This window comes from Cherax quadricarinatus, chromosome 80 (assembly GCF_038502225.1).
Source record: "Cherax quadricarinatus isolate ZL_2023a chromosome 80, ASM3850222v1, whole genome shotgun sequence".
In the NCBI taxonomy this organism is placed as follows: domain Eukaryota; kingdom Metazoa; phylum Arthropoda; class Malacostraca; order Decapoda; family Parastacidae; genus Cherax; species Cherax quadricarinatus.
Window position 1 is genome coordinate 9,569,985 of NC_091371.1, and position 24,867 is coordinate 9,594,851.

At 38.4% G+C, this 24,867-nt stretch overlaps 1 protein-coding gene across 1 annotated transcript in view; it reads left to right on the plus strand.

Moving 5' to 3' along the window:
- Klc (kinesin light chain) overlaps window positions 1-24,867 on the plus strand; it is a gene marked incomplete in the record, with an annotated part of 131,379 nt that overhangs the window by 60,084 nt on the left and 46,428 nt on the right. The window contains 1 exon segment of the mRNA XM_070102101.1: window positions 4,127-4,196. Within this exon segment, the coding sequence (XP_069958202.1) occupies window positions 4,127-4,196 (70 nt within the window).

Below are 24,867 nucleotides of genomic sequence, written 5' to 3' on the forward strand. Positions count from 1 at the left end.
TTTTGTTGATATTCAGTAGTAAAGTTCGACTTACGACTGGTTTCTCGGAACCGAACTCGGTTGTAAGTCGGATGGTAGGTGTAGTTAGATAATAGCTTTTTAATGCTTGTGTAACAGTTATCCATCTGTCTTAGTCACTAAAATACCTTGATCAGGAGGAATGGCTGAATAACATTGTGTTCATCTATTCCTGAAGCCTGTTCTGATCTTTGCAGAATTTTTCTGCCCTTTTGGTCTTATCTTTAAGTAATGACATTAAGTTATTTATTTCTCTTGACAGGCCATTAATATACAACAACATGGAGCATTGTATGTGAAAATTGATGAATTTGTTAGTATCAATATTAATAAATACTGTATGCAGCCTATTCCTTTCCCTTCCACACCCTCCTCCTCCTCCTCTTCCTTTTCTTTTGAGAAATATTACTTTCTGATCTAGTACTATATACACATTTCCTTGCTACAACTTTGTAGAAGAAAAAAAAATCCAGAGTTTCCTGACAGTGTAAAGTGCCTATCTAAAGCTCGTCCGGTGTTGGCAGTAACCTTCTGATAAAAAAAAATTCAAGCTTTCTTACATTAAAGGGCTTCATTCTTAATCCACAAATTGCAAAATTTCTGTCTTTCCGTTTGTCAGTCTTTCATTACTCACCAAAAATTTGCCAGCTTCAGAATTCCCAGATTTTATTTTAGGACCTATCATCATATTAATGCATCTTATGCTTGTAATTTCTCAGCTAGTACTTTTGAGTTTATGAGATTTTTTTTTTTTTTATACAAGATCAGGAAATCTGTCGATTATTTCTATCTTATTGAATAACTTGGTGCATACATCTTTTGCTCTCCAAAACTGTTTCTACTATCACTTCATCATGAAGGATTCAAGAGGTATTTATAACAATTCATAATTGGTAAGCTATAGTTTGTAAAGCCCAAAGACTTGTAATATTCAGCTGTGATGCTGAAATATTAAAGATTGCTTTAGAATTTACCTATGGTGAATAATACATTGGGGGATGGGGGATTAAAACAATTAAAATACTTTAAATGTCAGCACACTGTTTCTGTAGCAAAGTAAAATTTCAAGCCTTTAGAATTATCATTTCGTCTCCAAACCATCTTCATTAGCTAAGTTTTCAAATAATCTGGAGTCATGGATGAAGCTTTGCCAAACAGCTGAACATATTATGAAGACCAGAGGCCACTTGATTGCTGTAAAAACTAAATGTATAAGATTGTGTGATATCTAAACAAAAAATGTAGATTTCATATTAAAAGCAAAGAAAGATAAAAATAATAGAAAAGTGGGCAGTAAGAGTTTTGAAGGATATTAACAAGTTCAACTGAAGGCTTAGCCATTCAGTGAACATAAAGTGCAAATATAGATTCTCTCATAAAAAGAAATAATACTGCTTTCATGGTTGACCAAGATCAACCTCTGCAGTGCCTAAGTGATTTATCTAGAAAATATTAATTATAGTTACATTTGACTTAATGCCAAACCATTTCATGTTGATCAGTTAATTGGTTTAGGAAGGGAGTACGTACTTAAAATACAGTAATACCTTTAGCATTAAAGTTGCATCTTTCAACACACCGGCCGTATCCCACCGAGGCGGGGTGGTCCAAAAGGAAAATCGAAAGTTTCTCCTTTTACATTAAGCAATATATACAGGAGAAGGGGTTACTAGCCCCTTGCTCCTGGCATTTTAGTCGCCTCTTACAACACGCATGGCTTACGGAGGAAAAATTCTGTTCCACTTCCCCATGGAGAAAAGTTACATCTCTGTTATCAAATTGATCATTGCTGCTTGGATGTGGTTTGGACACGTAAACGTAATATAAGTGGTACATAAAAGATTTAGAGCATTACTGAACAAGCTTTACAAGTTCATTGAAAATGAAAATATCCATCTTTTGTTTAATACTTGATGAATTTCCAAATTGACAAAACTTATTATAAATTATTTCATCACTTAAGGTTGTGTCATAGTACCTCTTGATTACTGCAGTTGTAAATTAAAACATTCAAATGGTAATGGAGTAATAAGAATGCTATGCTCACTAGCTGTATTTAGTTATAACTTTTCCAGATTACTAAATGTAAAAAGAACAAAAAACAAATTGGTTTCTTCTCTCTTGGGTCACCCTGCCTCAGTGGGAGATGGCCGGTGTTTAAAAAAAAAAAAAAAAAAAAAAAAAAACACAGAAGTTTTTACTTACTTTTTTAAGCTATTGTTGAGTTTAACTATTTGGTTTCTACAAATAATTAGGTTTTGATGAGTTGTGAACTTTCCTTTTATTAAAATTATGTTTTGATGTATATTTTTCTTTATATTTTGATTTTGCTGTAGTAAATATTCTTTGTCACCAGTCTGTCAAGCATTACTGAGGGAACCAGTGAGCCGAGAGCTCAGGGTAATGAAAATTATATACTCAGTTATGAGAGAGATGCAGAATTATTTTTGTAAGTTTATAATAGCATGCAGTGAACCCTCTAATTAACGGACTAATAGGGGGGAAGGGAGTGTATGGTATTGATGATTGTCTAAAACATCCAAATTACAAAATGAATTACTCTCGATCACAACATAAATGGACAAAGTTCTGAATCAGTGGACTTGCTCCACTGATGCAAAAGACTACTAGACCCTGAGAATATGGATATTGTAACCTGTGGCAGTAGTACAGACAGTATCATACTGTATAGCAATTTTATAGTATTGTATGCAATGTACAGTAATTTTGCTTGCTACCTTATTGTGGTGTAAATTGCTGTGATCGAATAAGAGTTATCTGGCTCAGAATAACTTTTATTCTGAGTCAGAAGAGCTGTGAACTCTACTAATTAAAATAATGTAGATGGCTGAAAAAACATACTGTACATGAACAAAAAGAAACAATACCATGACTGGAACAATATACAAATAACCTGCACATAAGGGAGAGGAGCGTACGATGTTGTGGTCTGACTTGGACCACACACTGTGACTGTAAATGGTCCAGGTCGGACCGAAATGTCATCGTAAGTTTCTCTCTCTTATGGACGAGTTATTTCTGTATTGTATACTGTAGATGGCTGAGAAGGCGAGCCACTGAGACACCAAGACTCGACCGTCTTAATTAGTTCAAGTTTCTACGGAACACTGAGGGTCGCGCATTTCCACATAGTATCACCACTTGCTTTAAGTCATTGTTAATTGCACTTTATTTAGTATGTTAATTATGGGAAAATTGAAGGCTGAATGATGAGAGTATGCGGGAGTGAGCACGAAAACTAAATTAGTGCAGATAACCTATGGTTTGGGTAATGGTAAAAACAGACAGGCTCTGGATATGAGACACTGGCCCATACCAGACAAATGTTGAAGACATTGGACTTGGTCCAGTACTTCATGAAACAACCAGACTACTGCTACAGGCAAAATCAGAAATTATAAATTTTATTCTATTTTGTCCAATGTTTCCAACATTTTGTACAACTGAATTTTTTTTGTCTAAAATTGCCGGAATCTGTTAACTGAAGGTCTGTTAATGAGAGGTTCTACTGTACTGTATAATAAGCAAGTCTAACCAATAAACTAATCAGTCTAGTATTTATATTTTTCTGTAAATGCATGACTTCATATAGTCTTAAAGTTGACTCGTGTTTTTAATGTTTAGTATCTGAATAATAGTGTGTGCGCTGCTTTTCACATGAAAAGCTTATAAACCCAAAGATGAAGGTGGTGGGATCTAACTTCACTGTCATCTCGGCTTACTGGTATCTCGTCCGTGTATGCAGACAGGAATAGGGATGAAGATTTCTGTGCCACTGTGATTTTGTGTATATCAAATACATTGCACAAGTAGTGGTCAATGGGAGGAAATTTAAGTGGGACTGTGACTTTTATATTTAGTAAAAATTATCTTAAAATGTTCATTAGTAAATTTATAGTTTTATTAAATAGTAGCTTGGGCTATATTTAGTTTTAACATTTAATTGCTAATTTGTAATGATTTATATTCTTTGATGCAATTACGATACATTAAAAGCTGGAGCGCTAAAGTTACAAAGGGCTCGGGTGGCACAGATTCTTCCACCATTCCCAGACTGATGGCTCAGGTACATTCTCTTTCTCCCCAGCCCCCAAACTTCCCTTCCCCCATGGGGTCTACTACTTCACAAAGATCGCAAGACGACGCACGCCACACCGGTATTAAAAAAATCTTCCACGCTTTCGGCTTTCAGTCCTGAATGAAGCACAAGCAGAATGCGCTCAACCCACGCCTGTTTTGGACTCTCTTAAGAGGCGCTGGCTGGTGGCTGGTAGTGTAGAACCCTCCTTTCCCCACCCATCCCAAGACAATAGTTTGCTGTGTAGGCAGTTGTCCCAGCTGAGAATGGCCTGAGCATTGGTTGTCATAATTTGAGGGATTTATTTATTTTTGATAGACATGTCTGAAGTCCCTACAGTTTCCTCATATTATTTGACAACATTTTATATAGTACTTTCATGAGCAATAGTTTTAAATATTTATTCTATTTCAATTGCTCAGACTTTTCAGCTTTGGTCATTCTTAGTGTGCATCATTTTAGCCTTTGAACAATTCATTTGCATCTATGAAATACCACTATTTGTTGCATTAATTTAACAAGTTAGTGAGTTGTCAAGATTTTTGTGGAAACTGCATATCTATTATAACATTTAAAGAATAGGCATGTAAAGTATCATCTAAATTTATTAATACATACTGTGTAATTTTTTTAGTAACATTAGTTTTAAAGTAAAGATATTTAAATTTTAAAATTAATGAAAAGGATACAGTACTATATTGAATAACAGTTGATCAGTTGAATCATATTTTTTTCCTCTTCCTATTCACTAACATGTTAAAATGTGTATAGCAGCATGACTACTCTCCCAAAATGCCTTTTAAATCCATATACCAGATGATGATAATGACTTGTAAAGCCTCATTGTGGGTAAGCAGTTGCCAGCCTCCACAGTGTCCACAACATTTTGTGTTCTGGCAGAAACCATCTAAATTTGTTTGTTATTGCAAGGCTTGAGAAACTAAAATTTAAAATATTTTTATGGTCAATTTTGATGACTTGTGTGTGTGTTAGAAAAGTATTCTATAACTTAAGCTTTGGTATGAAAAATTATTTAAATGTACCCCAAAAACAATTGATAGTACTTATACAGTATAAATTTGATATAGGTTTTATTATTTATTAATACTTATTAAGTACAGTATTTTGAAAATATAGTATACTAGATGTTTATGATTTTTTAATAAGCTGTTTAATAGGAGTTTTTGCTAAACTTCAAGAAATATTATAAAGTTTTTTGTTTGATAATCAGGGTTCTAAAGACTAAAAGGAAAAGTAAAATATTGAACTCTTAAATGTCTAATAATTTGAGTCTTTAAAATTGATGGTGGATATTATTGTGTTCTGCCAGCACATAATGATGTTCCCACCACTCTCCTCACACCTCACTTTAAAGTTTAACTGTTGTGTGTTGTTGTATTGAGATATAATTTATTTGTAGTCAGCATTACTTTATAGTGTACAGGGAAAAAGCCGTTATCTATATTTTTACACAGATGCGTTAATTACTTAAACTCGTATTTTCGTATTTTTTTTTTTATTTATCCATGATCGAGTTACTGTTGTCTGTCTAGGGACCACTTTTGCATATTCCCGTCTTCTTTTCAGTCTAAATTAGTTTCAGTAAGGAAAATGCAACTATCATTTTGAGACAGTATCCAGGTCAATAGAAAATAATGTCTTACATAAGTTAATTTGAAAAGAAACACGAGAGAATGTTTGTAAAGTGTGTGTATGTCTGATTTGAGTTTGCTGGGCAGAGGATGAAGGAGGTATAGTTCTTGTTTCTGAGTCTTTTTAGGCTGATTGACAAGAAATGTCTGTCATATATATTTGTGTACCCTTGAATGGAGTCCACTTTCACTATCATTGAATAGTTAATTAATTGCACTCTTTTCTAGTCTTACATTGCAATGTTTTATGATATATTTAATCATTTGAGTGCACCATTTCTTGTCTATTCCCTGAAATGTTTTGCATGTGAGGACTATAGTCCCTTGTTCTTCATTCTTTCAGAATTTAGAGACAGACAATTTATTCTCTCCTCTTAGCTCATTCTTCTTAGTTTAGGCACCATCCTGGATGCACCACCACTCTGAATTAAAGTTTCATATTGTGTTTAGCTGAGAGTTGCATTCTTGCTGTTGATATGGTGAGGGTTTTCACTGTTGCTATTGACATGGTGAGAGGGTTTCACTGTTGCTGTTGACATGGTGAGGGCTCGACTGTTGCTGTTGACATGGTGAGAGCTCCACTGTTGCTGTTTATATGGTGAGAGCTCCACTGTTGCTGTTGACCTAGTAAGGGTTTTCATTTTTGCAGTTATGGTGAGGATTCAGCACTGATGCTGTCTGTCTAGGTTTCTGAACGACACTCATTTAAAAGCTCTGCATGTTCTGTTGATATTGTTTCTGCGTGTTCAAGTATATACTTTGATTTTTGTTACACAAATCAGGCAGAGTTTTAAGTTTATGTGAGTTGTGTTAAAATTAATTAACCTATGGTTGCCATTATTTTCGTAATTGACTTTTGAGTGTGATTCCTGATTACTTTAACTTTTTTAACCAAAGATGGGTAATAAAGCAAAAAAGTCAAATAACAGAATTAGGCGAGATTTTCAGTGTAAAATTGTGTTCACAAATGATCAGATAAGGGACACCACAGTGAGAATTTATTTAATTTAAAACTGTTAGTCTTGTTTATGTGAGAAGTGAAAATGGGGTGTATTGTGAAATGTATGAATCTTATAAAAGAATGTGCTTCCACAGTTTTCAAAATAAACTTTACTTGTTGGTATACTAGTTTTATGAAAAGAGTATTAATGTTCAAAAATGTGCAGACTAGTAATATTAATATGGAATTGTTATTAAATATAATATAGGATAGAGTTTGGAAGGCAGTCTTAATTTTAATTCTGATACATTTTAGGCAAATTGTGCCTTTTATTTGCAAATCTTATTTTAAGTATAAGTATAGCTGTCAAAAATAGGTTTCTAAATGTACTGTCATATTGTGCAAACATGCAAGACAGAGGCTTCAGAATATATTCATTCTGACACTGCTGCTTTTTCCAACATCATTTTTTTAGTATGTCCACAAAGAATAAGAAGACGCAATACCATGACTGGGACAACGTACAAATAACCCTCACATAGGAAAATAACACTTATGACATTTTGTTCTGATTTGGACCATTATCTAGTCGCACACTTGATGTGACTAGTTAACGCTCCAAGTTGGACCAAAATGTCTCCACAAGTTTCAGTCTCCTATTTATGGGTTATTTGTGTTTTAGTATACCCACAACTGCTGTGCTTTTAATTTAAAATTCTTAACAAAACATGTTTAATTTTTACCCCTTAGTCATATACAGTAGAACCCCCATATCCGCAGATTCAGTTTCTGCAGTTTCAGTTATCTGCTGTTTACCGTGGCCCGAAAATAAGCCTTAATTTTGCCTAATAATGACCACAGAGCACAAAAGTAGTGATTGTAGCAGTTCTTCAAAGCCTAAGAGAAGCTGTAAAGTGCTTCCCATCAGTGAAAAATTGCTAATTCTCGACTTGCTGTGCATAATTTATCAATTGAACTTGATCGTAGGTATGTATGTAAACAAAGAACGACTTATATATAGAGTTTACTATTATCCACGGTTTCAGGCATCCACAGTAGTTTTTGCAAAGTATCTCCCACGGAAATGGGGGGACTACTGTACTGTATAAAATTGCTCATTTCCAGCACAATTTAGATCCTTAGCATACATAGTGCTCAGTGGTGTACCAGTATGGTTGGCTTTGACATGTAGGTGTAGCTTCTTTGCAAACTAATTTTCCCAGTATAAAATATAAAGTAAAATATTGCTACATTCAAAACTTTCATTGGGTTGTTTTTTATAACATAACTAAATTTGGGTGCAAATGGTGATTAGGACATTTAATAGAGGGATATTTTGCCTATCAGGGCAAAATTGATAGTTGTTAATTTCCTCATAGCACAGTTTTGCCTTACTCATATAACTAAATTTGTAACAAGTTTCCATATTTGTGTAAATTATCCATTTTATATACTGTGTATATGAACTGAGTAATTTCAGTTTACATCAGGTGGACATAATAAAATTGTCAGAGACAATAGTCTACTTTTTTAGTGTGATAAATTATGAACATACACTTTGCCCCATAGACTTAGTTTCTATTAGAATTGTATTATGATGGCCAATAATAAAAATTGCAAATTTGGCTAATATCATAAAAGTAATGAAAACAGTTTGACATTGGTTTTACCAATAACCATAATTTTGAAAGAATATCATGCTAAACAGTACCTTAAATGTTGGAAATAATTCATTTTGATAAAGGCAGAAGTTAGTGTATTGTAGAGTACATCTTCAATGGCCATCTTCCATCAACTCGTGGCAACCCAAGGAAAAAACACTCTTATCATTCAGTCAATCACTGTCTTGACCCTAGTAGGTTTACAACTTCTTTTTTATTATAATAATAATAAATTGCTGTCTTGCCAGAAGTATGTTGATACCATTCACATTAACCTCTTGACTGTAACATCACTTCTTCTGAATGCAGGCACTGCCCTTCCCACCTCCAAAACTGAAGTCCAGCTAACCAGTTGCCCCTGAATCCCTTTATAAATTCATTCTCTCTCTCTCTCTCTCTCTCTCTCTCTCTCTCTCTCTCTATCTCTATCTCTATATTTTTATCTCTATATATATCTCTCTATCTATATCTATCTCTATATCTATCTATATCTATCTCTATATCTATCTATATCTATCTCTCTCTCTCTCTCTCTCTCTCTCTATCTCTATATATATATCTCTATCAATATCTCTCTCTCTATCTCTATCTCTCTCTCTTTATCTCTCTTTATCTCTCTCTCTTTATCTCTCTTTATCTCTCTCTCTCTCTCTTTATCTCTCTTTATCTCTCTCTCTCTCTCTTTATCTCTCTCTCTCTCTCTCTCACACACACACACACAGGGTTTGACAAGGTTAGGTTAAGGATCCCTAGCTTTATTGACAAGCTATTTACAGGTTAAGGATTCCTAACTTTATTGACAAGCTAAGAGTTGTTACCTACATCAGCTCATTTGAAAGCATTTTTATTGTTATGAGACATACAAGTAGGGAACAGGATGAAGTTGGAGCCATCTGTGGGCCAGCATCATAATGCTGTACGAATGAATTCCATACTCGAGTCATCCTGGCGATAAATGATCTCAGATGAAGTTATGTTCTGGAGAAGGGTACAGCCAGAGTGAGAGTGCTGCTTTCTGCCTGTCTTGTGGTATAGAAGCTTGCTTCACGCTGTCCTCGAAGTAGATCCAAGTGTGGTACTTCGACAATATTGTCCTTGTACATAACAGTAAGGCCACCCACATCCCTCCTGTGTTGAAGGCTCTGCTGAAATGACAGACCTATCCAGGATTGGTCCAGGCAAGAGATGAGATGTTTTGCTCTGTTCTCTACTCTGTCAAGCAGCAGCAGATGAGGAGGGGGGTGGCAGGCAAACCAAGAAAGTGGAGCATACTCAAGGTGTGAGCGTACCTGGGCCTCATACAGAATTTTGCAACCCCTACTGTCGACCAGATGTGAGATACGGTGAAGTGCTGTAAGCTTCCTGGTTGCCTTATTTGCAAGATTTACAATGTGGTTCTTCATGGTCAGTTTGGAGTCAAATTTCACCCCAAGGATATCAACTTCCCCAGGTACCAACACCCTCCCAGTCATCCTTACTACTGCATCGGCATTACCATCATGGTGCCTCGAGACCATCTTCATTCGTGTTTTCTTAGGTGCAAATGTTACTTGCAATCTATTTCCCCAAGCTGATATAGCTCTTAGCTAGTGATTGATGTAGCTTAGAGCAGCTGGCATTTCTTCTCTTGGATAAGTGAATGTCAGTGTACAGTTGTCTGCATATACATGGGATTCTGGGATGAGATGAAGAAGGTCATTGAAGTAGACATTCCATAACAATGGTCCCAGCATGCTTCCTTGTGGAACACTTTTCCCAACAGGATGTCTTGCTGATTCCATTCCATTGAGAACTACCCTTAGAGATCTACCATGAAGGTAATCACTGAGGAGACCTAGCATACAGCTTGCAATTCCCAGAGCTTGCAGTTTTGCTAAGAGACCCTGGTGCCACACCCAGTTGAAAGCACCAGCAATGTCCAGTGCTGCCACACAGTCTCTCTCTCCACACACCCACAAACTTCTCAACAGGTCAAGTGCTTTTGACAGCTGGTAACTAATACACACACACACTCAGAAATTAAGTTATTTAATATTCAACCTTCCTGTGTTTAATACTCATTGTGCAATAAGAATTCCCTTGTATATTGAACATAGTCATTATTATTACATATATGCACATGTGTATATACAAGACTGCATGAATGATGGTGAATGTGTTTTCTTTGGGTCACCCTACTTTGGTGGAAGATGGTTGTATTAGGTAAAAAAAAAAAATACATGTATGCAAGCATTCATTCCTCTTAGATCGCTCTAGCGGTGTGTCAAATTTGATACGTCAGTTTTCAAGGCCCTGAAGTTCTTTTATTTATTTATTTATTTATTTATTTTATTTTATTTATTTTAGAATTGGGAATAAATATGCAGACTGCTAAAGAGATCAATGATAATTGTATGCATAATGAAGTAACTAAAATTTAAAAAATTTTCAGTAGGGCTTGGTATATTTTAAGGCCTTGTTATATTCATAAGAGTAGGGGGGCAGTTAAGCACTTCAGACTTACACGCTGTCATGAACTTGTAGATACAGTACTTTCAGATTACATTAATTTTTTACAGCCGGTACACTGTTTGTTTCTTACATTGAATCAATTTATTCATTATGCAGGATTCTGATTCACCTTTAGACAGATTGGTTTTATCTTGTGGAAATTCTTAGCTACATGGAAATAATTAGCTACAGCTTATGCACCAGTTTACTGCTTCCAAACTTTACGTATCCAATATAGAGGTCTGTAACCTGAGCAAATTCTCATGGGTAAGGTACTACACCTGTTTTAGGGTATCAGTTAACTTATTGTCTAAATCTGTATGCCTAATTTATGAAGATAAATAGCCTAATACCAATTTAATTGGTGCCATAGCTGGCTGTAAATTATTACCATAACATGTCAATATTTCCTAATTATTACAGTGGAACCTCGGTTTTAGTGATTAATTCGTTCCAGAAAGTCTGACGGCAACCTAACTGTATGAAAACTGAAGCAATATTTCCCATAAGAAATAATGTAAATCCAATTAATCTGTTCCAGACACCCAAAAATTTTAGCAAAAAATACATTTTTTAACCCTTAAACGGTCCAAACAGATCGACGTTCAAATTCGTAGTGCTACAAAAGTAGATCTACTTTTTTTTACATATTTTCAAATATAACAAAAAAAATGTAGATAAAAGTTTTTTTTACACGTTTTCAAATGTAAAACAAAAAAGAAGATCTACATTGTTTTACATACTTTCAGATGTTGAAAAAACGTATATATACGTTTGGACCATTTAAGGGTTAATGAATAACTATAGTTTTACATACAGAAAACAATGACTAATGAAATGGATAAATGAACATTTAACATCATTTTTACCTTTATTGAAGACTCTTGCTGGCATACGGAAGATGGCAAGGAGGGGGAGGGTATTGTTTGGAAGTGGAATCCCCTTCTATAAGGACTTCAGGTGTCAAGGCCCTATTCAGGGTTACTTCCGTTCTTTGTCTTTTACTGGCACTAAGACCAGCTTGACAAGGCATTGTCATTGAATGTGTTGCAGACACTGCTTGCAACAGCTTTGTTAGGGTGATATTTCTCCACAAAACTTTGCAACTCACTCCACTTTGCACACGTCCTTAATCACTGAAGAAGGTACATTCTCTCCTCTCTCTTCCTCCCTTGAAGCAATTTCCTCAGCTGTGATCTGTTGCTGTTCCAATTGAAGGTGTTGCAGCTCTTCAGTGGTTAGCTCTTCCCTGTGGTCATCCACCAAATTTTCCACGTCCTCGCCACTCGCATCCAACCATCGTGTTTCTCGCCTTCTTTATGAAAGGGCTGGCACTCAGAAATTTCCTTGGCCCCATGGTGGCTTATTTAGCAGTCGCACTCTAAACAAGCACAAAAAACAATTGATTACAGGTACCATCCGACTTACGACCAAGAATGGTTCCGAGAAACCGGTCGTAAGCCGAAATGGACGTAAGTCAAACCTTACTACTAAATATCAACATCTCATTTTTGTAATGACTTTATTTTATTGTTTTATTTTGGTATTTCATTTTTTACTTTACTTTTTATGCTGTTAGTGCTGTATTTTATGCTGTAAGGTTTAGGATAAACACTGTGTACAACACAAACAGTTGTTTATGTCCCAGAAATTTGGCATAGAAAACAAGGTCGTAAGTCGAATGGTCGTATGTTGAGCAGGTTGTAAGTCGGATGGTAGGTGTATTATGAAATGTTTTGGCTGAACGGTCAGGGTGATGCTCATACAACGATAAACAAGGGCAGACTGTCACTCGGTGCTTGAGTGGCAGGGCAGACTGTCACTCGGCGCTTGAGTGGCCAAGTGACACGGGCGGGCAGGTGGGCACATTCGGTACAGATCATTGTCAGCTCTACGAAAACCAAGGTGATGTATGAAAACTGGGACAAAATTTTGACGGAAAAAGTCATCGAAAACAGAATCCTACGAAAACTGGGGCGTACGAAAACCGAGGTTCACTGTATTTACATATATTAGGCTTTTTGCTTTAAAATTCGAGTGGGATGTAACTGTTCCCCTTTGCTTCCCCAGAGGCTACGGTCCTGATATATGATGCGTGTTTCACAATCAGATATAAATATGAAAGTTATACGAGTGTCTTAATTTTTGTATTCATTATTTTTCTGCGGACTTTGAATGACTGGGGTTTAATTTTGGCCTTCAATTAAATTTGATGTTTTACAGATGAGTAAATTTATTTTAAAGATTTGGGAGGTCAAGATTGCCACTTTATATTCCTTGCGTCAAGGCTTGAGCTCTCACACATTGTGAATTTTCCACCAATATTTAGAAATAGGGCACATAAATTATTCTGTATTTTATTATTGCACATTTTTTTATTTATTTTTCTAGCCAAGCTGTACGTGATATTTTCTTCTCAGTACTTAATATAACTGCAGTTTTATGTATACTTTGCTCAACTTGTTAGCAGGCAAGTTTTAATGAAACCACTCAATAAGGCATACACAGTAGGCCTTGTAATAAGTTGAGAAATAGAGGTTTGTATAGTTTAGTCAAGAATTCTCAAAGCATGTTCATTCCTTGGTGCTGGGATATTTATGTTTGATGTATATCATTTACTGTATTACAGCAGCATAATCTCTTATCACAGCAACTTGGCAAGTTTTGTTCCATCTGCTTCTATGGAAAGCTATTGAAGATGCTCATTTGTTAAAGTACCAAAATTAAATATCGTCACTTGTGTACCTTATCAGAAATAAATCATGTGAGCTAGATGTTTTGTTTGTTTTTACTCCTTTCGTGTATATTAATTTGTTTCCTTTTATTAGCTTTGTTTGTAATGTGGGTATGAAATTGCATGGTCAGATTCCTGCATGTAAAAGTTTTGTGCATGTTTTATGTGGTTCATGTTTTTATTTTTTTGAATGGCACTTGTTTTAGTATTGGTTTTTTAAAGTTCCTGAAAATCTGAATTGTATATAGATAATAAATAATTGTACAAGCTATAAATGTTGTGTCTGAAAATACTGTGGTAGCTTCATCTTTATGTAACAACTTTCTCAAGTTTATTCAGATAATCATGAACACAGTTTTGTTTTGCACTTCTGTCTGTACTATGGCTTGCTACTGTGTCATAAACCATCAATATTCATTAATGAAATAGTGATCTATAAATTTTATCAAATCACTTAAATAACTAACAGTGTGTTAATAGTTTTATTCTGGTGCACTGTACAAGCATTTGAAAAGAAAATAGTTTGTGGATATAAATGACAGGATTATTATCCTTTATTGTCAACATTTGTGAATTAAGATTTTGCTATTTAATTTAAAAGGGTTCACAGAATTTTAAAACTATTTGTAGTAGTCTAATAAGTCTAAATAACCCATCTTTTAATATAACTAATTTATTACTTTGAGAGTAGCGAGCTTGAAGATGTTTATGATGAGTAATAATGAGTGTATACACAAAGGTAATCCTAACTAAATAAACCATGGGTGTAGCTTCTTGCACACTTATTCTACATTGAGTGCACTTTTCCCAGTCCTCTTGGAGGTGATGGTGTGTTTAACCATTGATGCAGATTGTATTGTCCTTTTTTTAGCATTTGTCGATTAATTGTTAGCAGTCCTCGGTTATCAAGATAGTGTAAACAAAGGTGCATTTTGCTTAATAGTGTTGTAACTTGTATTTTTACTTCAAATTCTATAGCAGGGATTCAAATGTTTTCTCCATTATTCTAAATATATTTACCACTCCTTATTCAAGATCTTTAACATTATATTTTAACAGTTATTCAAAATATGATTAATAATGTCTTTTCAATATTTTTAGTTCATAAGAGAAGATATTTTAAATTTACTGTTGAATCTCTGATAAATACATAAAATGAATTGTTTAATTCAGGTTTTATAGAGTATGAATGATACAGTAATGCAGTTCCTTTACTCCCACCCAACCCGCCCTCTTTCTCACTTATTTTCTTTCTCTGTAATTCCCTAGAATTATACACATTTTATACACCATTATTGCATATGTTAAAATTCAGCAAGATTTCACTTTCAGATTTGTTAACCATTATTTACCATTTCATGTTTTCTTGTTCCACATTTCATTGTGCATTGGTCTCTATATCCTGTTTCCCAGTGGTTTCCATTTCCAAAATATGGTATTTGTTTAGTTTTGAGCACCACTGGTCAAGGACTGTCAAGTCACATTATCAGTCCACCATATCTTAATAGATTGACCTGTTTACCAGCGAGCATGCAAGATTCACTTTCTATGTCTACACTGCCTCAACACACTTGCTCAGACCTCCCCACTGAAAGTCCCACCTTTGAATGCAGATTCTTTCTTCAATTTCCATTTTCCTCTTGCACAAACCCCCAACTTTGTCGTACCTTTAACTCTCATTCACTCTTAACCTTAGCCCATTCCTACCTCCTTCCATACCTCCCTGCAGTACTGTATAACCCTTGTGGGTTTAGTGCTTGTCTTGGTTATTATAATAATAATAATCCAGACATAAGTTATTCACCAGCTTGCTAGCAATAGCTCTACCACTGTTGAACCTTCTGAAGCCTTAAAAGTGTAAATACTAATTTATTAACAATTAAGAAAAAGCCCAGTGCTTAAAAATTGGATAAAGTAAAAAGTGTCACTCTTATGATAGGATATAATGTTTATAGAACAGCAGCAGATGATTTAAAATTACAAAACTAAGCTTTAGAACTATTATTTCAACACTATGTACATGTTATTTATAAGCATCACTGTTTTTGGGCTTGCAAATAAAAATATTAATTTTTAAATGAATGATTTTGCAGGCTGTATATGAAAGTGTTTTTCATTCTGGGAGAATATTGATAAAGTAGGCAAAATATTTCCACCAACTATATACTGAAACCCAAAACGATTACATTCATGGATGGTTGCACAGATTCAAGAAGTGCCATGTTATCCAGTAAAAGCTACTCTAGAGGGTACTTGTAGCCAACATATTTTGTTAAATTTACTTGGCTGGTATTGTACAGGCACCTGATTTAACTCTTAACTAAATTCAGAGTAAAATGCTGATGAGATGAGAATACCATATATGCAAAAGATAATATGAAATATTTTTGTTTGATGCATGGTATATGACCCTTAGGGGTGTAGTGCAATTTATTGCCATGATAAAGCAGTGGCTGGTATGAACGTATCTTAAAGGAAAATAAACTTTTAACCTGTGCTAATATTGCTGAAGCAGCTGTAAACTTAGGCTTTGGTAAGAGTACTAATCAACAAGCATGTGAGGGAATAAAAATATTCCAGGTGAAAACTTGTACAGTGGACCCCCGCATAACGATTACCTCCGAATGCGACCAATTATGTAAGTGTAATTATGTAAGTGCGTTTGTACGTGTATGTTTGGGGGTTTGAAATGGACTAATCTACTTCACAATATTCCTTGTGGGAACAAATTCGGTCAGTACTGGCACCTGAACATACTTCTGGAGTGAAAAAATATCGTTAACCGGGGGTCCACTGTATACAATTCACAAGTCACCCACAATATGGAGAGGAAATTTTCGCTGATGTTTTGGTCCGCCCTGGACTACTGTTAAGTGACTTGATAATGTCTTGGACAGAGATATTGTCTGAAGTTTTCTTTCCAAACTGTGAGTTGCATGTGAATTATTCCAACCATGGAATTGTAACTTATTCTTTGAAGCAAGACATGCAAACCTCCTTGGGTTACAAAATAGTTATTAATCAAATGGTTACTTAAACTTTGTTCATGAGGCCAGGTAACATTGCAAAAGCACAAAGTTTTGTAAAGATTGTAAGATTTTGCTATTCCATAATTGCTCTCCTTACCCACCTGTGAAATAATTGCTTTCACACTAGGTTTTCATAGCTTATATTCCACTCCATGGATCAAAAAATAACAAGGATTAAAGCTAGTTATTGCAGGTAAATCTCTCCAGCCTTTTTAGAATTTGAAGTGTGTGCCTCTGAAAGTTTTATAGAGCATTCACATTTTTTACAGTCGATTGCAGTTAAGTCTAACCTCTCTCTGTTCCTTACTCCTTATAAAGACCCTGTGATTTATCTTTGCCCTACTCTATTGCTATTTCCAGAGTTTTTCTTTATTTTTGGACTCTTGCTCAGTATTATCATATTTCCAGTCACAATGATAATGTGTACACCATAGTAGGTCCAAATCCTCCATTAGTGTGGGATCTGGGATACTTAGCTGTCTTTCCAGATCATGTCATCCAGAACTGACTATTGTAGTCACCTAATACATTTGCATCAGAGTTGTTCTCTTCTTATTGCTTTTATGCACTGATAACCACAAACAAATAAGTGAAATTTAGATAGAACAGTACTATGAATCAGTGTTGAGCAATCTAATTGACATAATTAGACAGTTTTTCATTAACTGCCCAGAAATAAAATGGGTACATCCACATAGCACCTAGCCCTGAGTCCTGGAATGTAAAATATTTTTAAAGAAATGCAAGATACTGTGAGCATAAGCACTCACTTTGGAGATGAGCTCTGATTCAAGTGAAATCTCAGAAGCCTTGTAAAATACAAACACTGGTAGCCCTCTTTCACAAACAGAGCAATTGCAAATAATTAGATCAGTAACACTAATGTAACACATTCAACAAGCCTTTCAAAAGTTTGCCAAGATGCTAACTTAGATTTTATGGAAAAAAAATGAGCTGCACATCCCAGGTCAGCATGTCTTTACAGGAGGAAGATTATCCTTATCACAGATATTAGATTATGGCAAAAATCACTGAGGCATGAGGATAAAATAATGTGATCTACAGAGATTTTGCTAAGGCAACTGACAAGTGTTACCAGAGTAATACATATCTCGTAAAATTAATCGGATAGTTATAATTAGGAAATGGGTATGGTATTCAGATTTCTAACAATCACAGAATGCTAGCAAAAAAAAAAATCCTCTTAGCTAAAAAAAAAAAAGGGGGGGGGGAGGAAAATAAGTACCCCAAGACATGGTTTTGATACCTTTACTGTTTCTCATCCTCAGCAGACAAAAACATTAGCCACAGCTTCAAATTATCCTTGGGAGACACTAGCAAAATAAGCATGAAAGTCATCTCAGTAGATGATGACCCGGTGGTCTGGTGGCTAAAGCTCCCGCTTCACACACGGAGGGCCCGGGTTCGATTCCCGGCGGGTGGAAACATTTGACACGTTTCCTTACACCTGTTGTCCTGTTCACCTAGCAGCAAATAGGTACCTGGGTGTTAGTCGACTGGTGTGGGTCGCATCCTGGGGGACAAGATTAAGGACCCCAATGGAAATAAGTTAGACAGTCCTCGATGACGCACTGACTTTCTTGGGTTATCCTGGGTGGCTAACCCTCCGGAGTTAAAAATCCGAACGAAATCTCTTATGATAGAAATACTGCAACTGTGGTAAAACCTCAGTTTAACAGATTTCTGATTAAATGGACAAAATCTGTGTTTGGGCAACATTCAGAAAGGAAAAGAACAACAAATGAAGTACATTAAATCCAGAATTATCTATTATGATGTGATTGGGTAAATTTATTTTTGGATTTAATGGACAGTCTTTTAAATCCAGGATAGTACATTATCATCACGATCATGGAAAAAGTCTTATCATTTGGATTGAACAGACACCACCTTGCCTCCTATTAATCCATTAAATTGAAGGTTCACTGGTGTTAATGAAGTCTCTTGTATTCAAAGGCAACACTTGCAGCTGCTTATATGTAAAAAAAAACTAGAAATTAATACAGGCAAACCATATTGTAGCATAAAAGGAACATGTAAATGACTTAGGACAGGTAACCTGTCATTTAGAGGAAAAAATAAGGCAAATGCAGCAAAGGTCAGGAATTAGAACTTTAACAATGAAGTCACATCAATGATGGTACAGTACTCTTCAAATCACTTGTGCTCTCGTGTGTCAAATATTCAGATTGTTTCCACATGATGCTTCATTTGTGCAAAACTATTCCAAGCTCACTGTATTTTTAAATTTAAAGGCATGAAAGAGAGGAGCTGCAAAATGTAGGGGTCATTTACTGCCCATGTAGAATTAGTAAGATACCTAAACTACTAAGCACTTGGAATATACTCTCTGGAACATAGAATACACATGAACAATGCATGGACCTCTTCAAGGGGGGCTCCTTGGCGTGGTGAAGAGGCTCTTGGTCTGAGGAATTAGACCTATCGGTCTTCTTCCTCAGACCGAACCTAATTACCCCCCAATCTCCCCTCCCCTATCCCATCCTCCCCATCCTCCCCTTTTTCCTTTCCTCCTCCTCCTCCCCACTCCTCCCTTTTGCCCTTCCTCTTTTTGTCCTTTGGGATTTCTCCCACAGGCGCGCTAGTTCCTAGGTAGGAGAAAGGACACCGGGGTCCATCCCATTCCGTTGAGGTTTCTTGGCGGTGGCGTAGTTTGCCGTGGAATCTGGATTGCCTAGGGATGTCCCGATCCCTCTCCGGTATCCCGGAGTAGCTTTGGGTGTCTTTTGGGCGACGGGTGTAGCTCTGGAAGCCACCTTTCGGATTCCGGGGGTGGTGGCTGAAGGAGGTATGCTTTGTGGCGGATATCCGGCCGCCCTCTCTTTTGTCCACCGAGGTAGCTCGGCAGATGTGAGGTTGCTATCCCAGATTGCTGGTTTACTGGCATGAAGGGTAGGGTATGGCACGGGTTCCATGCTGCATCTGCGCTACTAGCGGTGTCGAGTCCTCTTGGGCGCGGAGGGAGATTTCTGGCCCTTTCATCCCTCCTAGGAACTATCCCTCCCCGGTCCCCCCTTTTTTTTTCTTTTTTTTATTTTTATTTTCTTTTCTTCTTTCTTTTTTTTTCTTAAAAACAAAAAGAAAGAAGTAACCTAACCATGGCAGCCCTAGTCCATGAACCTGGTACCCCCGGGCCCCTTCTTGATACCGCACCCCGTTCTGACCCCGCCTCGTCTTTGGACCACTCTTCAGACATTCCTCATGCCTCTGTACCTATTGCCGGTGCTGTTTCCTCACCCGCTTCAGGTACTGAGGCCTCGACTGACTCCTTCGATTTATCAGACCTTCGCTCTCCTCTGACTATGCTTCCGGCCTCTCCCTCTACGGTGCGGCAATTTTCAAATCGCCGACCCGTTCCACGTCGGACCAACTCTGGTCCCACGCCTAAACGTCAACGACAATTACCTGCTGATGATACTTCTCCACCTTCACCTTCTCGTTCTTCTCAGAAACGATCGACACGTCCTTCACTACCTTTCCACGCTCAGTTTCAGACTGAACAGTGGACTAAATTCTTCACTTTACGACCAACTTCCTCTACTGCCTATCTTTCTGACCATAGTATTGGCAAGGCACTCCTACGCCATGTTGGTAAAGATATTTCTTTTCATGCTCTTAAGAGCGGTACGCGCATCATTACCGTACAGAATGCTACCCAGGCTCGTGAGCTCTCTCGTCTTACCCATATAGATACTGTTCCTGTCACCCTTGAAAAACATCATTCCCTCAATTCTTGTAGTGGTACCGTTATTCTGCCCCATACCATAGTTCAACAAAATTTCCAGACATGTGGCACCGACATTCTAGAACAGCTGGAACTCCAAGATCTCCCAATCCTCAAGGTAGACACTTACGTTCTTCCTGCCCGTGGGCGGAGACGATACCCTAGCAATGTGGCTCGTTTAACTTTTGACAGCCGAGAACTCCCATCCTCCGTTTATATAGCAGGACATCGGTTACAAGTTCGAAAGGTGATCCCTACACCACAACAGTGTAGAAATTGCTGGCGATTTGGCCATCCAGCGAAATATTGCAGATCTATCGCCGAATGCCCAGTCTGTGGTGCCGATGACCATTCTAATACGTCTTGCAATCGATCTCCCTCTTGCCTTAACTGTCATGAGGCTCACCCTTCGTACTCTCGCCGTTGTCAGGTCTATTTAAACGAGCGGGAAATCCGTTACCTCAAAGAGACAGAAGGTCTCCCTTATGCCATGGCAGTTTCTCATCTCCGCCTCCAAGGGAGACTCCCACGTGTTTCTTATTCCCGTGTTTCAAAACGTCCCCCCACTTCTGGTATCCCATCTTCTACACCCACCTCTGTGGTTACCTCTCCCATAATCACTCCTGTATCTAATCCTTTTGCTGTCCTCGGCTCAGACGTCCCTACTTCAACGCCTCAGTCTAATCTCGCTTCTTCGAGTTCTCTCTTACAAGCCTCAGTATCGACGAGACCTCGTACGACACCTCTTCCCAATCGTCCCTCTACTTCTCAAAAGTCAAAAAAAGGTCCGGTAACACCTCCTACCCATCTTCCACCTCCTCATTTTACCCTCCCTGTCTCTGTCCCTAGTTCTTCCCCTCTCACTGGCTCAGTTACAAGTGCAGAGGTTCACCCTCCTCCTCGTAATGTACCTTCCTCCCCTGTTCCCTCCCAAGTTTCTTCCTCTTCTGCCACCTCCCAGGTTCCTGTCTCTTCTGTCCCCTGCCACGCTTCTCCAGTTCCCTCCACCCTTTCGCCCCCCCCTACCTTGGTACAGTCCAATACAGTTCCAATCTTTACTCATCCTCCCCCTACCATTCCCAATATTGTCTCCCATACGACATCTCTGAATTCCGAAACACTTGAAGCAATCTCTGAATATATTGCAGAGACCAAACCATCAATGGACACTGATCCACCTTCCGCTCTTCCTCTCTCCTCTGCTCCATCTGCGCAACTCCTTTCTTCACAGCGCACCGTTCCTTCGCTGCTTGAACATTTTCCACTGCCTCCGCATGTGGACTTTTCTAACCCTTCTAGTCCGTAGGAACCCTTACCTGCGGATTTCAAGTATCTTTATCATTGCCAATCATGGCCTTTTTACAGTGGAATATACGCGGCCTCAGGGGTAATCGGGGTGAGCTTCAGATGTTACTCTCCCAGTTTGCCCCTGTTGGTGTTTGCTTACAGGAACCAAAATTACACTCTGCTGTTATTTCTCACATCTCAGGCTATAATTTATTGTATTCTTCAGATCCTTTTCCTGATGGGACCTTTAATGAAAGTGCCCTTCTTCTCCGCACTGATATTCCGTACCATCAGCTATTTGTTCATACTTCGCTGCATTACACAGCAGCCCGTATCCACTTACATAGGTGGTATACGCTCTGTTCTTTATATCTCTCTCCTTCTCGGGCATTATCTATTCCGGATTTTGCCTTCCTTGTTTCGTCATTACCGCCACCGATTCTGTTACTTGGTGATTTTAATGCCCACCATTTCCTCTGGGGAGGGTCTCACTGTGATTCCCGTGGAATTCAGTTAGAGGCTTTTCTTGCCACCCACCCCCTCCATGTTTTAAATACAGGTACTCACACCCATTTTGATCCTCGGACTCATACTCTCTCTTGCATCGATCTCTCAGTTTGCTCTTCCTCCGCCGCATTAGACTTTACTTGGTCTGTTCTCCCGGACTTACATGACAGTGATCATTTCCCAATCATTCTTACTTCCCCTTCATATTCGCCACCTCTTCGCACCCCACGCTGGCAATTTAATCGGGCAAATTGGAACCTTTACTCACACCTGACTGTTTTTAAAGAGGTTCCTTCTTCGTCCTCCATCGATGAGCTTTTACACCTCTTCTCGTCCTCCGTTTTCACCGCAGCTTCTCATTCTATACCCCAAACTTCGGGCAGGCATTCTCAGAAATGCGTGCCTTGGTGGTCTCCTGCTTGTGCTCGTGCAGTACGTTTGAAACGCGCTGCATGGGGCAGGTACCGGTACAATAGAACCACAGAGCGACTCCTTGATTTTAAACAGAAGCGTGCGATCGCTCGCCGTGTCATCCGTGACGCTAAACGCACTTGCTGGCGAGATTATGTCTCCACCATCACCTCTGCTTCCTCTATGAGTGCAGTCTGGAAAAAAGTACGAAAACTGAGTGGTAAATATTCTCCTGACCCGGCTCCTGTTCTGCGGGTTGCCGGTGTTGATATAGCAAACCCACTAGATGTTGCCAATGAAATTGGCAATCATCTGGTCCGTATTTCTCAGGGACTCCATCTATGCCCCTCATTTCTTTCCTCAAAGTCTGCCAGAGAGTTAGCACCCTTGGACTTTTCTTCTCTCAGAGAAGAACAGTATAATGTGCCTTTTACACTTCAAGAACTGGAGGCAACACTCTCAGCTTGTCGATCATCGGCAGCTGGGCCCGACGACATTCATATTCGTATGCTACAACATTTACATCAGTCAGCCCTTGCAGTCCTATTACACCTTTACAATCTTATTTGGTCACAAGGAGTTCTTCCACAGCTGTGGAAATCCGCCATTGTTCTCCCTTTCCGCAAACCAGGCACTACGGGACATGAAACCTCCCACTATCGTCCCATTGCTCTTACCAGTGCAGTTTGCAAAGTAATGGAACGTCTAGTAAATAGACGTTTAGTGTGGTATTTAGAGACACACAACAGTCTCTCCACTCGTCAATATGGCTTTCGTAAGGGACGTTCTACCATAGACCCCTTACTGCGCTTGGATACGTATGTTCGTAATGCCTTTGCGAATAACCACTCAGTTATTGCCATATTTTTTGACCTTGAGAAGGCATATGACACAACTTGGAGGTATAATATTTTAGCCCAAGCCCACTCCTTAGGCCTTCGAGGCAATCTACCATCCTTCCTTAAGAACTTTTTAACTGACAGGCATTTCCGTGTTCGGGTTAATAATGTGCTCTCCCCGGACTTTGTCCAAGCTGAAGGTGTCCCCCAGGGATGTGTTCTGAGCACAACACTTTTTCTCCTTGCTATTAATGATTTGGCCTCTAGTCTTCCATCAAATATTTGGTCATCACTCTATGTTGATGACTTTGCTATTGCCTGTGCAGGCGCTGACTGTCACCTCCTTACAGTTTCTCTCCAGCATGCAGTCGACCGTGTTTCCAATTGGGCCACCACACATGGGTTTAAATTTTCCAACACTAAAACCCACCAAATCACTTTCACTAGACGCTCTGTCATCTCTGATCATCCTTTGTACCTCTATGGCTCACGTATCCCTGAACGTGATACAGTCAAGTTTCTGGGCCTCCTCTTTGATCGTAGGTTATCCTGGAAACCTCACATTACCTCTCTGAAGGCAACTTGTCACAGCCGGCTGAACCTTCTTAAAACCCTTGCTCATCTTTCGTGGGGAGCTGATCGTCGAACCCTCCTTCACCTACATTCCACCCTTATTTTATCGAAACTTGATTATGGTGACCAGATCTATTCAGCGGCATCTCCTGCTACTCTCTCTAGCCTTAACCCCATTCATCACCAAGGATTACGTTTATGCCTTGGTGCTTTTCGCTCTTCCCCTGTCGAAAGCCTCTATGCAGAAGCGAACGTTCCATCCTTATCCGATCGCCGTGATGCCCATTGCCTGCGCTACTATGTACGCTCTCATGATCTCCGCAATCCTTCCATTTATAGAATGGTCACTGATATTAGTAGACATTCTTTATTTGTTCGCCGCCCCTGCTTACTCCGTCCCTTCTCTCTTCGCCTTCATTCGCTCTTGTCTTCTCTTCAACTACCACCTTTCTATGTACATGTAGCATCTCACTTTTCCCTACCCCCCTGGGAGGTCCCAGCTGTTCGAGTCTGTTCTTTCTCCCTCCCTTGCTCGAAAGCCCAACTGTCTACGGTCGCTTCCCGCTCTCTTTTTCTTGACCACTTTCACTCTCATTCTCATGCCATTGCTGTGTACACAGATGGCTCTAAGTCTTCTGACGGCGTAGGATTCGCAGCAGTGTTTCCGGACAGCGTCGTACAAGGGCATTTACTATCTTCAGCTAGTATTTTTACTGCTGAATTATATGCCATCCTTACAGCACTTATCCGTATTGCATCTATGCCTGTGTCATCATTTGTGGTTGTCTCAGACTCCCTTAGTGCTTTACAGGCTATACAAAAATTTGATACACCTCACCCCTTAGTCCTCCGTATCCAACT